A 16,276-nucleotide genomic window follows, 5' to 3' on the forward strand; every position below is an offset into this window, starting at 1 on the left:
TGCACTGAACTACTCATGACAAGGGGGTTGTAAGGGTTGGAGCTCAGGTTTTCTGGGCTCAGTTGGGACCTTAGATCTCTAGGTTCAGCTAATCCTCCCTCTCAACCCCAGTCCTGTCCCCTGACCCCGGCGTCTCATTACCAGCCCTATCTATCTGGAGGGCCCCTGGTCCCAGGGGGCTCCAGGCATCCTAGCTAGGTCATAGCATGGCAGAGGCCTGGTGCTAGGTAGGGCATCCCATCCCTTCACCTTACCCTCCCTCTCTGTAACCGTTCCCCCCCTGCCCCCACTCCCACCTGCTCTGCGGGCACAGTCCCCATCTCTGGCTACTCAGGTTTCTGAGGTAAAGCCACTGGGGACAGAAGTTAAACTAGTGGGACAGGAAGGAAGGGGCGGGGAGAAGGGCCAAGAGGGCGGTGGGGATTAAGGTCTGTGGGCCCTCTTTACCTGACTTTCCTATTCTACGTCCTAAAAAATAATTTCTCTTTACCGTGCCAGTAGAAAAAGAATGGGTTTTGGAATATCATCGTTTGCTAGCCACCTGTGTGATCTTAAGTAGGTTTTCTGACCTCTCTGAGCCTCAGGTTTTTCATCTGCAGAGTGGAGTGCGGTAAAAATGCAGAATTCACAGCGTGCTGAGGGTGCCTAGCATGGGTGCTTGGAACATAATTTGCTGTCAGAAAATGTTAGATTCTTTTACTTACTCTTCTCCCCATCTCCAAGCACCCCCTGCCCTTCCATCTCCGTTTTCTTGGATTTTTCAGGACCCCCTAACCGTCCCTAGCCTCCCTTCCCCCATCCCTGAGGCCACGGTCCCCGTCGGCCTCGGGTTATTCAGGGTATTTCCCGGTGACGGGAGGCTCTCTACCCCCGCCCATTCGCAGCAGGGCTGAGGCGCGCGCTTGCGCGGGGTCCGGGAAAGCGGCGCGTGCCAGGAGACAGAGGCTGGGGGAGGGGGGAGGTGAGAAGAGAGAGGGTGGAAGGAGAGGCGAGAACAGCGGAGAATCAGGAACAGCACAGAGAGAGACAAGGGAGAAGGGTTGGGGGAGAGAGGAAAGAGGGAGGGGTGGGTAAGGGGGAGAGATAGTCATCCACTGCGAACCCCAGGAGGAAAGCCCGAGCTGGAACTGGAGCCCTAGCCGGAGACGGGCCCTGGGAGGCGGCCGCCGGGATCCGTCAGCCCTGCATGATGCGTCTCCGGCTCTTCTGCATCCTGCTCGCCGCCGTCTCGGGAGCCCGGGGCTGGGGCTACTGTGAGTGCGGGGCTCGCAGGCAGGCGAGGTTGGGCCTGGGAGTCTAAGGTCTGCAGGGCGGGTCCTGCACCGCATTGCGGCTGGGTGGTCGCAGGTCCCTTCCCGGCCGGCGCGCGCTCGTGCGCTTTCATCCTTTCCTGCCTCTCCCCGGCGCTCCGCAATGCAGCTGCGAGGCTGGCGCGCGCGCCCGGCGATGGGGCTGGGCTCAGAGCTGAAGATAGAGTCGGCCCCGGGCGGGGATTTGGGACTGGGATCCAAGCGGGAGCTAGTGCCTGGGTTTGAGGGTTGGGAATAAGGGCGGTGCCAGTGACCCCGCTAGGGTTAAGGTTTTGCCAGGGGCTGGGGCTGGGCTTGGAGCTGGCCCAGGGACCAGGGTTTGGGGCCGAGGCTGGGGCTGGATTTTGGGGTTGGGATCCATGCCGTATTTGGTGACCCTTTATGATGCTAAGGTTGGACGTGGAACTGGTGATGGTGCTTGGACTGGCTGGGGTTGGGACCAAGGCCTGGATTTGGAGTTGGTGCAGGTCTGTGGGTGCTGCTGATTGGGATTGAGGCTAAGGCTGGGGCTGGATTGGTGTCTTGGGGTGACTCAGGTTCTAAAAGATGCTGAGGTTTGGGATTGTGTTTGCGGGTGTACTGAACCCCAGCTGGTACTAGGCAGGGTCTGGCCTACGGGTTCTTCCAGAAGAAGAAGGCAGCCTCCCCGAAGTGTGCAGCTGTTGCTGCAGACCAGGTCGAGTAGATGGTTTAAGTTAGGGCTGGGTCTGCAATGGGGGAGAGAGAAGAAAGAGCCCCGGTTGCTCAGCGTGCTGGGCCTTTGGGAAGACTGGGAGGGGCCGCCCTGATCAACATGTCTGTTACCCCAACCCAGACGGCTGTGACGAGGAGCTGGTTGGGCCCCTGTATGCACGCTCCCTGGGCGCCTCCTCCTACTATGGGCTCTTCACTGCGCCCCGTTTTGCCCGGCTGCACGGTGAGCGTGGTGGCACCCCATGGTGGGGTGGGGGACTCTGGAGGACTGGAGGTAAATGGGGAACCAGTGGTGAAAGACCTTGCGCCTTCTATAGGCATAAGCGGATGGTCTCCCCGGATTGGGGACCCAAATCCCTGGCTCCAGATCGACCTAATGAAGAAGCACCGGATCCGGGCTGTGGCCACGCAGGGCTCCTTTAACTCTTGGGACTGGGTCACACATTACATGCTGCTCTATGGCGACCGAGTGGACAGCTGGACACCGTTCTATCAGCGAGGGCACAACGCGGTACTCCAGGCTCCCAGCGCACACACTTGGGGAACCTTTTCAGCTCTGTGACCTGGGCTGGGCTGGGCGCAATCTTGGAAGAAGGGCAGGAGGTGGTGGTGAGGGCACAGATGAGGAGCAGTGATTTCCTCCCCAAGGACTCAGTCCAGAGGGGCTGTCAGCTCCCCATGTGTGCAAGATATTCCCAGTGACAGGGTTTAACATACTTCAGGGAAAAATCTGGGACAGCTTCATGAAGGTGGTGACATCTGAGTTGACCTTTGAGGATACAATGGGACGCTCTAGGCTTGGGAAACCGTGTTTGTGTAAAGCCACGAAGGCAAGGGAGATAAGCAGTGTTTGCCTTCCAGAAGTCGAGATTGGCTAGATGCGACAACTGTGGGCTGGGAGGCTGTGGAGAAACAAGCAGAGGGTGGGGACGTGGTCACTCCTCTTCCCTTGCCCCTCAGACCTTCTTCGGTAACGTGAACGAGTCGGCGGTGGTTCGCCACGACCTGCACTACCACTTCACGGCGCGCTACATCCGTATCGTGCCCTTGGCTTGGAACCCGCGCGGCAAGATCGGCCTGAGACTCGGCCTCTACGGCTGCCCTTACAGTAAGGGTGTGAGGTCGTGGACTGGGGCGGGGTTGCCCGGGAGACAAAGAGTCTCCCCGGTCCCCAACCCACCTACTGCCCCTCGCGCAGAGTCCGACGTGCTCTATTTCGATGGTGATGATGCCATCTCGTACCGCTTCCCGCGAGGGGTCAGTCGGAGTCTGTGGGACGTGTTCGCCTTCAGCTTCAAGACCGAAGAGAAGGACGGGCTCCTGTTGCACGCCGAGGGCGCCCAGGGCGACTACGTGACACTCGAGCTGCAGGGGGCGCACTTGCTGCTGCACATGAGCCTGGGTGAGCTCAGACATCCCGGCGCAAAGCCTGAGGCTCTCCTCCCACATCTCTTGTTGCACCTCCTCCGCGAAGCCGCACCCCACTCCTTATCCTTCCCTTCCTTAGTGTTTGGACCAACCCGCCTTTTTCGTGTAAAATTTGGTGCTAGCAAAACACTGGACTCGGGATCAGGAGAAGCGGATTCCAGTCTCAGCTCTACCACCTACCAGCAGGACAAACACTTCCCCAGTCTGTTTCCTCATTGTAAAAACATTGTGTATATACGTATACACACACGCCTAAAGCGTTATTATTTTGTATCTCAATCGCTTTTCATAATATCCACATGATGAGGTAGAAGCAACTATCGTGCCTCAAGTTTTACTGATAGGAAAACAGAGGCTCAGAGAGGTTAAATGGCTTACTCTAAGTCCATACTTGCCAATGGCCACTGCTCCATCCCAGGCTGAGGGTGGTCCAATCTCTGTATGCCCACCCTCCCTGGCTGCCCTGGGCCCTGGGCAGTCCCTCCTCTGTGCGGCCCGCTGCTGCTCTGCCTGGGGGCTAGCTGGGCAGTAGGGCTCGCTTGGGTTTTCCAGGTTCCAGGTCTGACCTCGCCCCACCCTACCCTCAGGCAGCAGCCCCATCCAGCCAAGGCCCGGTCACACAACAGTGAGCGCTGGTGGCGTCCTCAATGACCAGCACTGGCATTACGTACGTGTGGACCGATTTGGCCGCGACGCAAATCTCACCCTGGACGGCCACGAGCAGCGCTTCGTGCTCAATGGCGACTTTGAGAGACTGAACCTGGACACCGAGGTGAGCGGAGAGAGGAGGAGCCATTTGGTTAAGTGCGATGCTGGGTGGGCCGGTGGGGGACAGCACTTTTCTCTACCAGAGGTAAGACTCTGCTTTCGGGTGTCTGAATATGCTAGCAGCTCTTGGCAAACTCCCAGAAAGGCCTGGGTTTTTGTTGTTGCTGTTGCTATTAGCATGCAGATTCCCGGGCTCCACCCCAGAACTACTGAGATGGAGTCTGGAAATCTGGATTTGGGGGATCGGGCAAGATGAGAAAATTGCCCCCTTCGGGCCCTGATCTGTAGATAAAGAATCCCAGACAGGTTCACTGACTTACCTAAGGGCATGCAGCCAATTTGTGGTGGAGTCAGGGCTAGAACCCAAGCCTGGGGAGGCCCAGCGAGCTTCCAGCTTCAATACCGATACTGGGGCAATGCGTGTCTCAAGTCTTATGAAACTCAACCTGCCTGGAGCGTGGGAAAGTGTACGGCGGGGGAGCGCGAGAAAGTCGCGCGCGCGCGCGCTGCCGCGCTTATCGGCTCAGTGGGAAAACTTCTGGAAACGTCACCATTGATCCTGATGGGAGTGGCCCCCTGAAGCCATTTGTAGTGTACTCACTCCTCACTCCGCCCGCAGATGTTCATCGGGGGTCTGGTGGGCGCCGCGCAGAAGAACCTTGCCTATCGGCATAATTTCCGCGGCTGCATGGAAAACGTAATCTTCAACCGAGTCAACATCGCGGACCTGGCCGTGCGGCGCCATTCGCGGATCACCTTCGAGGCCAGTGGGCGGGGGGATCTGGGAGGACGGGGCGTCAAAGCCGCTTGGAACCAAGAGGTGGAGTGGGAAGAGATACTGCGAATCATGTAAAAGCCGAGGACCCCTCTCCCCAGCCAGATGCTCAGGTGGGGGTGATGGTGTCATCACTGACTCACAGGGAGTGCGAAAGGCCAGCTCCCAACCGCCCGGTTAAAAGCTGTGGTCCGGTCTGAGCATCTCCTCAATTATAACTGAGGAAAATAAGGTGTGGCGACCCTGAGTGGCTCCGCCAGGGGTCACGCAGCTGCACAGGGGCTGAGGAGGGACTTGAACCCAGGGCTGTTTCGGTGTGTGGGTGTAGGTGCTCCCCCCACCTCAACTCAGGAGCACAATCAGGCACTGCTGCCGGGAAGCAGGCGGGAAATTGCCTCTCCACGCTGGAAGGTAGGGAAGGAGTGGTCGCCCCTGGAGGCGATGTAGATCAGGATAGAGTCCTGCAGGCCGACTTTGTGGCTGGAGACCTCCTCCACAGCTGGACATGTTTCTGGGGGAGTTGGGGAGGTGCACCCAGGGAACCTCACTCCTCACAGAGGTGGGGCTGGGCATCGGCTCGGGTGCTGATGGATCCCCACTTTCGTCCCTAGGGTAAGGTGGCATTCCGTTGCCTGGACCCGGTTCCTCACCCCATCAACTTTGGAGGTCCTCATAACTTCGTGCAAGTGCCTGGCTTCCCTCGCCGAGGCCGCCTCGCAGTCTCTTTTCGCTTCCGTACCTGGGATCTCACCGGGCTGCTACTTTTCTCCCGCTTGGGGGATGGGCTGGGCCACGTGGAGCTGATGCTCAGTGAAGGGCAGGTCAATGTGTCCATCGTGCAGACTGGCCGAAAGAAACTTCAGTTTGCTGCTGGTGAGGGGCGGAGGGCAGGGGGAGGCACAGGGAGGCCAGAGAAGGGCAAAGAGCAGAGGAGTTTGTAGGCCTGGAGTGAAGCCTTTGCACGCTGGAGAGGGGTGAGGGAGGGAGCAGGGCAGGAGGTCCCAGGGCCCTGGGAAGAGGTGGGAGTGGATGGAGGCTGCCGGGAGTTGGAGGGCGGCGCGGGCAGATCTGAGGAGCTAAGCGTGCCAGGAGAAGCAGGAAGGCTGAGAATCCTGGTACTCTCCAGTTCTGGAGGGTCTCTGGAGGTGTCATTCAGTTATGACTTTTGTGTCAGCCACTGGGGTTCCACACAGTGAAGAGAGACATTCAGAGATGTCACCACTCAGGTTGATAAGTGTAAAAATGGGAGGCACATAGGCTACTGTTAGGACACAGAGTGGGGTTGCTGCCTTCCCGCTCTAGGTACTCTTCTAGAATGTGGTGCGCCCCCCTCCACCCCCACCCCACACCATCCTCCTGTCCTGTCCAGGGTTCCGCCTGAATGATGGCTTTTGGCACGAGGTGAATTTTGTGGCACAGGAAAACCATGCAGTCATCAGCATTGATGATGTGGAGGGGGCAGAGGTCAGGGTCTCATACCCACTGCTGATCCGTACAGGAACCTCATACTTCTTTGGAGGTAAGTGGAGGCCGACCTGGCTAGACCCCTGTCTCTGGGTGGGAAGGCCCCATCTAAGTCCACCCAGACAGGGCTACATGGAGAGTTTTGTAGCAGTAAATCCCTCTTGTCCCTCTGGGGCCTTGGGGACTGGAAGGTCACTGTCATTGTCTACTAGCCCCCTTCCTTCCTTCATGTCTGGCTCTCCCTTGGCATCTCCCTGGGGGAGGGTCGCTGGAGTCTCCCCTGGGGAGGGCCTCACAGGGGTGGTTGCTCCAGGTTGTCCCAAGCCAGCCAGTCGATCGGGCTGCCACTCCAACCAGACGGCGTTCCATGGCTGCATGGAGCTGCTCAAGGTGGATGGTCAACTGGTCAACCTGACTCTGGTGGAGGGCCGGCGGCTTGGATACTATGCTGAGGTCCTCTTTGACACATGTGGCATCACTGATAGGTATCCAGAAGCCCCTCTCCCTACAAGAGGTGACCCCTCCAAAGCCCTCTTCCATGGTCTCCCAATGATGGGAATGGCCTTTCTCAATGATCTCCCTTCTCCTGGTCCCAGCTCCTAAGTCTCCCACCTGGGGATGATTCCTCCTTGACCTCTCACCTCCTATTTCTTCCCTTAAAGTGACACATGCTCAGAATGGAAATGAAGCATCTGTTTTTGGTCCTCGAGGGTTTTATTTGGGGGGTGGGGGAAGTAAGGCATTATTTATTCCTTTGGGGAAGGGGAAACAGTAGTACTTGAGCCCTGAGGCCTGCCTAATGCCCCAGCATTTAAGCTTGTTAGGTGGAGTATGTTTCACACTGGGTTTTGGTGCTCCCAGGAGCTGGGAGTGAAGCTTGTAAGGATCAGACCCTACTCTCAAGCTCCCCATAAGGCTCCTTCTCTCGGTGCTGACCCCCTCACCTAGGTGCAGCCCTAATATGTGTGAGCATGACGGACGCTGCTACCAGTCTTGGGATGACTTCATCTGCTATTGTGAACTGACAGGCTACAAGGGGGAGACCTGCCACCAACGTAAGCCAGCTTGGGTTTGGGGGAGAGTCAGAGACAGGGGAGGTCAGGAGGTTTCTGGCAATCATGAGGCTGCTAGAGATGGTGGGGCCGGCCCTCCTAGCCCCCTGACCCTATAATTGCCTTTTCCCCACCTCACCACCGACCAGCTTTGTATAAGGAATCCTGTGAGGCTTATCGGCTCAGTGGGAAAACTTCTGGCAACTTCACCATTGATCCTGATGGGAGTGGCCCCCTGAAGCCATTTGTAGTGTACTGTGATATCCGAGGTAAGTGGCTCTGATGGGTGGTGGAGGGGCAGATGACAAGGCAATGCAGAAGTGTGGGGGAAATGGAAGGATGGAAGGGTGGACAGGGGCCAGTAAGATTAAATGGTGGTGGGGGTAAAGGAGGACAGAAGGGGGAAGGGGACACTCAGCCTTGCAGGTAGATTCCAGCTTCCTGATCCATTCCAGCTATCTCATCTCTGGCCTATGACGTTGGGGGCCTAGAGCTGGGCTGGAATGGAGCTGCTGGCCACGTTTCTTGGCTCTGGATTGCAGTAGTGGTGCTGGGGGCGGGGCAAGGTGATGGGTAGGGAGATGGGTAGGGAATGCCTGTCTCCAGCCACAGCTCTGCCTCATCCCCTCCCCCAGAGAACCGGGCGTGGACAGTTGTGAGGCACGACAGGATGTGGACAACTCGGGTGACAGGTTCTAGCATGGAGCGGCCATTCCTTGGGGCCGTCCAGTATTGGAATGCATCCTGGGAGGAAGTCAGTGCCCTGGCCAATGCTTCCCAGCACTGTGAACAGTGGATTGAGTTCTCCTGCTACAATTCCCGGCTGCTCAACACTGCAGGTTAGGGCGGGGGTGGGGAGGGCAAGGTGGAGAGCTGGAGGAGAGACCAGTGGGGTCTGGGAGAAGAGGATTAGAGGGTTCAAGGGAGCCCTGGGCTACAGGATTAGAGAAAGGGTCTGGGCTGGTTGGAAGGGTGAGAGAGGATCCCAGAGGCTAATGGAGGGCAGGGCCTGGAAACTGCCTGCACCTCTTCCCCAGGAGGCTACCCCTATAGCTTCTGGATTGGCCGAAATGAGGAGCAGCACTTCTACTGGGGTGGCTCGCAGCCCGGCATTCAGCGCTGTGCCTGTGGTCTGGACCGGAGCTGTGTGGACCCTGCTCTGCACTGTAACTGTGACGCCGACCAGCCCCAGTGGTAAGGGGGGCAAAGGGACAGGGCTTTCAGGACGCCAGGGACAGCTGAGCGACAGAGGCTGAGCCACCACATCCTGTCCGCACAGGAGAACCGACAAGGGCCTGCTGACTTTTGTGGACCATTTGCCTGTCACTCAGGTGGTGGTGGGGGACACGAACCGTTCCAGTTCTGAGGCCCAGTTCTTCCTGAGGCCTCTGCGCTGCTATGGTGATCGTAAGTGACAGACCCTTTTTGTGTACCCTCCCAGGGTCAGCTCTCCGGTTTCCAAAATCTAGGCTACCTGATCCACTGGGAGTCTCTAGGGCACACTGCCAGACACCCCAGCTCCTGGTGTGATATGCCCACACCTGTGTTGTTCCTCGGCACCTTCCTCTCTTTCATTACACGCCTTCAGTTTCCCTGGGGACCCCTAGCTGTCCCCCTTTGCCCTGTCTCCCCCCGACCTGAGGCTGCCTTACCCCTCTCCCCTCCTACCTTGCTGACAAGGCCTTCCTCCATCTGGTTTTGTAGGAAATTCCTGGAACACCATCGCCTTCCACACTGGGGCTGCACTGCGCTTTCCCCCGATCCAGGCCAACCACAGCCTTGATGTCTCCTTCTACTTCAGGACCTCGGCTCCCTCAGGAGTCTTCCTAGAGAATACAGGGGGCCCTTACTGCCAGTGGCGCCGACCTTACGTGCGGGTGGAACTCAACAGTGAGCAGGCAGCCGTTGCCGGGGGGATGAAGATCCCTGGGGGGAGGTGTGGGGTGGGTGGAGGCTGGGACAAGCGACAAGGGGTAAGATGCCCCTCTGCAAGGCAGCATGGAAAGGGCTTCAGACGGCTCTGGCTTCTACACCCAGCTCTGTCTTGATAGCTGGCTTCGTGACCCTGAGCACCCACTTAGCCTCTCTGGGCCTTAGGTCCCTGACTTGTGAGGAAGCTGGACTCCTGGGCGGGGGGGTCTTCTACCTGATGAGCTATGCTTCAAACCTGAGAAGTGGGGCTGGGAAGCTGGCTCCAGGGATCTGGGTATTTGGGAGAGACCAGGGGTATGAGGTTTTTTTTTTTTCTTTTTTTATACATTTATTTATTTATTTATTTTTGGCTGCGTTGGGTCTTCGTTGCTGTGCACGGGCTTCTCATTGCGGGGGCTTCTCTTTGTTGTGGAGCACGGGCTCTAGGAGCGCGGGCTTCAGTAGTTGTGGCATGTGGGCTCAGTAGTTGTGGCTCGCGGGCTCTAGAGCACAGGCTCAGTAGTTGTGGCGCACGGGCTTAGCTGCTCCGCGGCATGTGGGATCTTCCCGGACCAGGGCTTGAACCCGTGTGCCCTGCGTTGGCAGGAGGATTCTTAACCACTGCGCCACCAGGGAAGTCTGGGGTATGAGGTTTTAAGCAGTTTATGGGTTTTGTCCCAAGCTGTAGACAGATTGGAGGGACATTCAAGGAGCTCCAGAGGGTGAAGAAGAGGGGTTGTATCAGGTGAACCTGTGAGGGATCTTGGAGGTCTGAGTCCTCTTCCCCTAACCCCCAACGTTGTCCAGCATCCCGGGATGTGGTCTTTGCCTTCGACGTGGGGAATGGGGATGAGAACCTGACAGTGCACTCAGATGACTTTGAGTTCAACGATGACGAGTGGCACCTGGTCCGGGCTGAAATCAATGTAAAGCAGGCCCGGCTCCGCGTGGATCACCGGCCTTGGGTGCTGCGGCCGATGCCCCTGCAGACCTACATCTGGCTGGAGTACGACCAGCCCCTCTATGTTGGTGAGCAGCAACCCAGAGGCAGGTCTGAAGCCTCTGACACCTTCCCCTGCTCTCAAGGCCACTCTCCTTGTTTCCAGGAACCCTGTGTCTTAGGTCCCAATCCCCTCGACCTCAGAGTGAGCCAAAGGCCCACCTGTCCTCTCCAGTCCCTGGCACCTATTCTGTTCTTCTAGCCCCCTTGGCTCCCTTCCGAACCCCAATACTTATCCCTGTCTCTGGCTCTACACCCATTTCTTGACCTGCCCACCTTCCCCAGGATCTGCGGAGCTTAAGAGGCGGCCCTTCGTGGGTTGCTTGAGGGCTATGCGTCTGAATGGAGTGACTCTGAACCTGGAGGGCCGTGCCAATGCTTCTGAGGGTACCTCACCCAACTGCACGGGCCACTGCGCCCACCCCCGGTTCCCCTGTTTCCATGGAGGCCGCTGCGTGGAGCGCTACAGCTACTACACCTGTGACTGTGACCTCACGGCTTTTGATGGGCCATATTGCAACCACGGTTAGTGCTGCTGGTTCTGGGAGGACAGGGAGCCATAGGGCATAATGGGATGTAGGGAGGGCAGGAAAGGAAGGAGGGCACAAAATCAGCATCAGGGAATACTGTGGTTGTCCTGGGCTCCTGAGCTCTGAGCTGGGGCAGTCAGGCAGTTGAAGATGTTGGGTGACTCCAAAGGCATAAAGTGGGGCAAGGAAGGGATGGTACAGCTAAGCTGGCACTAAAAAGATCAAAAGCAACAAGCAAATAACTTCCCCATCTTCCCACTGTCACCAAGGGAACACAGGTCACCCCACTTGCAAGCATATCCCCCTCAGGCTGCACAATGCCCTCCTACGCCATTTCCTATTTGACAATCGCTTCACTCCTAAAACATGTCTACAACCTGGTTCTTGGTTGTAGATACGCACCATAGCAAGATTCTGCACATACACCCAGACTGCAGCCTCCCTAAGGCTGGTCTAGGAGGATGAGTGAGCAGGGAGGTCACTGGTGGGAGAAGTCTGGTGAGGCAGGGAGATACAGGTACTAAGGGACTCACGGAAGGCCTTTGGTTTTGGTTCGGAAGTGTGAGTAGTGGCAGGTGTACCAGATGGGCTTATGGTATCTCGATTCTAATCTTGACTGTCCACTTACTGTGTATCCCTAGGCAAGTACCTACCCATTTCTGAGCCTCACTTTCCCCTGCTGTAAAACGCAGGGGTTGGGTTAGATGATTTTTTACATTTCCCATGATTTTAAGATTCCATTCCATGACACAGGGGTGCCAGAGGACCTAAAAGTGAATGGAGATGGGTTGTGGTGGTGGCTGAAACTGGGGACACGTGCCAGAGGGTGTGTGTGGATGACATACAGCGTCTGAATGTGGGGACGGGGGCCCTGACCTCACTACCTCTGCCTTCAGACATTGGCGGTTTCTTTGAGCCGGGCACCTGGATGCGCTATAACCTCCAGTCAGCGCTGCGCTCCGCAGCCCGCGAGTTCTCCCACATGCTGAGCCGGCCAGTGCCGGGCTACGAGCCTGGCTACATCCCGGGCTACGACACTCCTGGCTACGTGCCCGGCTACCACGGCCCTGGGTACCGCCTGCCTGACTACCCGCGGCCTGGCCGGCCGGTGCCGGGCTACCGTGGACCTGTCTACAATGTCACCGGAGAGGAGGTGTCTTTCAGCTTCAGCACCCACTCCGCCCCCGCCGTCCTGCTCTACGTTAGCTCCTTTGTGCGTGACTATATGGCTGTGCTCATCAAGGAAGACGGTAAGCCCCCCCGAGGCTCTCGCTCTCAATTCCAGCTGCCTCTGGGTGCCCTCCATTCTCATAACTATCGACGGACCAATACAAGGACTCAAGTGCTCTTACAAGATGGGGACTTCGGGAGCTGAGAGGAGACCCCCTCTTCCTCCTCCCCACCCTACAGGGACCCTGCAGCTGCGCTATCAGCTGGGCACCAGTCCCTACGTGTACCAGCTAACCACCCGCCCCGTGACTGACGGCCAGCCCCACAGCGTCAACCTCACCCGGGTCTACCGCAACCTCTTCATCCAGGTGCGTGCAGGGGGAGGGGGACAAGGGGGGCGGGCCGGTTCACACCACGACCTCGCCGTCTAGGTTGTGGCAGTGGGAAATGCCAAACGTTTAGCATTTGTAGAGCACGTTCCAATTTACAGAGGATGTTCGTGTGTGTTATCTCATGGGACCTCACAACCGCTCTGTGAGGTAGTTCAGGTAGGCAGCTCTTCTGATCTTCGTTTGACAAATCACCGAAGGGGCTCAGACAGTAAAGAGGTGTGTTCCCAAAGTCAAACCACCATAAGCTGCGAAGACAGGGCTCAAAACCAGGTTGTTGGGTTTTTAATACCAAACCCTATGTCTGGGTCCAGGGGTTGCCCACCTGGGACTGAGCTAGGACTCACCACCAACTGGGAGAGGAGAGTTCCAGCCTGGCCTGGGCTACGTCTGCCCCCGGCTCTCCCCCCCTCATCTCCTTTCCCCTCCGCACTCAGGTGGACTACTTCCCCCTGACAGAACAGAAGTTCTCACTGTTGGTGGACAGCCAGCTGGACTCACCCAAGGCCCTGTATCTGGGGCGCGTTATGGGTAAGCTGGGGCTGAGAGGGCGTTTTGGGTAAGGAGCTGTGGGTGAAGTCCCTGGAGCCCAGAGGGGAGTGAAGGATGGGGAGTGGCAATGGAGGTGCTGATAAAGAGGAGTGGGAACCTAGCAATGGTGAGAGGGGGCAGAGCTAGTGGCGGTCCAAGCCCATTTCTCTCTGGGCTGCCTCTCCCTCAGAGACGGGAGTGATTGACCCGGAGATCCAGCGCTACAACACACCAGGTTTCTCGGGCTGCCTGTCTGGTGTCCGATTCAACAACGTGGCTCCCCTCAAGAGCCACTTCCGAGCACCTCGACCCATGACCTCGGAGCTGGCTGAGGCCCTTCGCGTTCAGGGAGAACTGTCTGAGTCTAACTGCGGAGCCATGCCACGTCTCGTCTCAGAGGTGCCACCTGAGCTGGACCCCTGGTATCTGCCCCCAGGTACATCCCTGGGACACAGTAAAGGAAGGGAAGAGAGGGACAACAGGGAAAGGAAGTGATTCTTCACCTGGAGGCAGCTTCTCCTACCTGATGCTTTCTCTTTTTCAGACTTCCCATACTACCACGATGACGGATGGGTTGCCATACTTTTGGGCTGTGAGTAGCACTGTCACTACCCGGACCTCCTCATGCTACCCTCGGGCTGTCAGCGTTGCCTCCCTGCCCCGTATCCTCAGGGCTGAGGGGTGGTGAAGGCACTAGGTGCATGGTGGTGCCCAGAAGGATGAGACAGGCTATGCTGAAGGTAGCTGACAATCAGGTTGGAGATTTTTAAGTGTTTGAGGATGCTATAGACTTTTAATTGAAATGAAATATCAAAATGGGGCTAAAGCTTTTACAGCGATGTGCCATCAATGCCTGATCCCATATACCATCTCTTCTCAGTGGTAATCCATTGCTGGTCACATCTGACTTTATGACCTTGTGGATCAGATAATCTCCACTTCCTGATGAGCAGCTTAAGTCACATGCTTATCTGTTGGATCATGGTCATTATGTTCCGCCAAAGTCAGGTGTTCAATATCTAAAAGGTCCCAGAATCAGGCAGGAACTGTTTATTAAAAGGAGCTCTAGGGGCTTCCCTGGTGGCGCAGTGGTTGAGAGTCCGCCTGCCGATGCAGGGGACACGGGTTCGTGCCCCGGTCCGGGAAGATCCCACATGCCGCGGAGCGGCTGGGCCCGTGAGCCATGGCCGCTGAGCCTGCGCGTCCGGAGCCTGTGCTCCGCAACGGGAGAGTGGCCACAGCAGTGAGAGGCCCGCATACTGCAAAAAAAACCCAAAAAAAACCAAAAAAAAAACAAACAAAAAAAAACCCAAGGAGCTTTACTGCACTAGAAAAAGGTAAATTTTATGGTACGTAAACTATATCTCAATAAAACTGTTGTATGAAAATTAAAAAATAAAATGAGGCTAAAGCTAAGGGATGAGGAAATAGGGGTGCAGTAACATCCAGAGAGATGAGAAATTGGGGTAAGTACCAGGGATGTGGAAAGAGAATGTTAGAAATAGAAGATGGTAGGGGATGAGCCCGGACTTTAGACCTACCAGATACTTAAGAATGGCTTGATGTGGCCATACAGCTGATGCTCTTGTACACGTATGCTTTAGGTCAAAAGCATACATGTGTGTATGTATATAGGTGAAACCCCAAAGATCTGCCCTGAATTGTTCCTTTTTTTCTCTTTCAGTTTTGGTGGCCTTCTTGCTGCTGGGGTTGGTGGGAATGTTGGTGCTCTTCTATCTGCAAAATCATCGCTACAAGGGCTCCTACCACACCAATGAGCCCAAGGCCACTCACGATTACCACCCTGGCAGCAAACCTCCCCTACCTACTTCAGGCCCGGCCCAAGCCCCAGCCCCGGCCCCAACACCAGCTTCTACCCAAGTTCCAGCCCCAGCCCCTGGCCCCCAGGACCAAAACCTACCCCAGATCCTGGAGGAGTCCAGGTCTGAATAAATCAGGAGAAGGGCTTCAGGGACCAAGTCCATCTCCTCCAAATTCCCCAATCCCTGCCTCTACCCCACCCATCAGGGACATTTGGCTCCTCTTAGCTGGCTCTGCTCATCCAGAGGATTTCCCTCCTGCCAAGTTTGGCGGGCAGAGCTACAGATGGGACCAAAGGGAGTGGCTGAGCCTCACTGCCTAAACCAATGCCCTGCCCATCCCAATTTCCTCAGGCTCCTGGCTGTTTGCCTGCCCCAAAGAAGCCTCATGGGGTTAAGACAGGCCCTTCCTGCCATCCCTGTTCCAGCTGCTGCCAGGGATTAACAACAGAGTGCAGGGGAGATTAACTGCCTCCCTTCAAATATTCAATCTCAGCAGGGACAGATGTGCGGGATTGCAGGGATGCACAGGGTATGGGGGGAGGAGGCTGCTAAGTCATACCCCCCACAGCCTCCCCCTCCCCTGCAGAACATCTGCTTCCACTCAGTTGGGGATTAGGGAGGGCTTTACTGATGTCTCCCACCCCCGTTTTTTGTTTTTTACAGAGACCGAGAGGCCTCAGTTTAGCACCTTAGTACCTCCACTGCTTTACATGCTTTAGCCAAAGCCATAAAAAACTTGCAATGTAGAGAGAATAACGCAGACACACTGACTAGCCAGCCCTCTACTTTTCCTCCCTCTTCCAAGATATGCAGTAGCCTTGGTGCCTGTCCAAAGGCTTGGCCCCCCTCTCCAATGCATGAGGAGCCCTCTTTCCTCCGCTCAGAGATGCTGCTTCGTTTGCCCAGGAGGTCATATTCTTTATATATATTTTTTGTTGCAAAGTCTCTCTCTAGAGAAACTCTATATATTACTCTAATTTTTTTAATTATCAGTTTATATATAAAAGAAAAAAATCAATCGACTGTCCTGTCCTGTGCTGTGCCCACGGTCTGTAGTGTGCTTCTCCTGTGTTGGAAGTCTCATGAGGTCTGCTGGTCATTCACCCAAGCCTGATCCGGCCTCCACTCTGAAGCTGTGCTCTCAGACTCGGAGCTGTTCTAATAAAGCAGAGCGACAGAGCCTAAGTCTGTGTGTGTTAGCTGGCGTCGTGGTCAGGGCACAGTGGGATGATTTTAAGGGAGCTAATCTCACGGCTCCAGAAACTCTGTGGGGAGCACTCAAAATCCTTGCATCACCTACTGGAAGCCTGCTTGGTTCTTGCCAACCCCCTACCCCAGATCTGCCCCAACCCCAGATCTCCGTGGACAAGTGGAGATCAGAATGCTACAGCTTCAGCCTGAGCTGCCCCTGTACCACCATCCCTGGATCCTT

At 56.4% G+C, this 16,276-nt stretch overlaps 1 protein-coding gene across 1 annotated transcript; it reads left to right on the forward strand.

Moving 5' to 3' along the window:
* The first annotated feature begins 937 nt into the window (after window positions 1–937).
* CNTNAP1 (contactin associated protein 1) lies at window positions 938–16,029 on the forward strand. The gene is made up of 24 exons (XM_059048333.2): window positions 938–1,253; window positions 2,125–2,226; window positions 2,321–2,514; window positions 2,964–3,111; window positions 3,202–3,405; window positions 4,019–4,203; window positions 4,819–4,962; window positions 5,586–5,847; window positions 6,344–6,493; window positions 6,752–6,923; window positions 7,387–7,493; window positions 7,640–7,759; window positions 8,126–8,329; window positions 8,528–8,684; window positions 8,770–8,897; window positions 9,195–9,380; window positions 10,209–10,430; window positions 10,687–10,926; window positions 11,828–12,181; window positions 12,342–12,469; window positions 12,928–13,021; window positions 13,212–13,457; window positions 13,566–13,613; window positions 14,706–16,029. The coding sequence occupies exons 1-24, from the start codon at window positions 1,187–1,189 to the stop codon at window positions 14,972–14,974; spliced, it is 4,131 nt and encodes a 1,376-aa protein (XP_058904316.1). The 5' UTR covers window positions 938–1,186; the 3' UTR covers window positions 14,975–16,029.
* The last annotated feature ends 247 nt before the right edge of the window (window positions 16,030–16,276 follow it).

Source organism: Kogia breviceps, chromosome 19 (assembly GCF_026419965.1).
Source record: "Kogia breviceps isolate mKogBre1 chromosome 19, mKogBre1 haplotype 1, whole genome shotgun sequence".
In the NCBI taxonomy this organism is placed as follows: Eukaryota; Metazoa; Chordata; class Mammalia; order Artiodactyla; family Physeteridae; genus Kogia; species Kogia breviceps.

What these genes read in the sequence shown, in the direction of transcription:
- CNTNAP1 (XM_059048333.2), top strand. Translation starts at nt 1,187, where the DNA reads ATGATGCGTCTCCGGCTCTTCTGCATCCTGCTCGCCGCCGTCTCGGGA. An exon ending in AGTGTACTGTGATATCCGAG is followed by an intron (nt 7,760 to 8,125) that starts GTAAGTGGCTCT and finishes CCCCTCCCCCAG; the next exon opens with AGAACCGGGCGTGGACAGTT. An exon ending in TGTGCTCATCAAGGAAGACG is followed by an intron (nt 12,182 to 12,341) that starts GTAAGCCCCCCC and finishes CCCACCCTACAG; the next exon opens with GGACCCTGCAGCTGCGCTAT.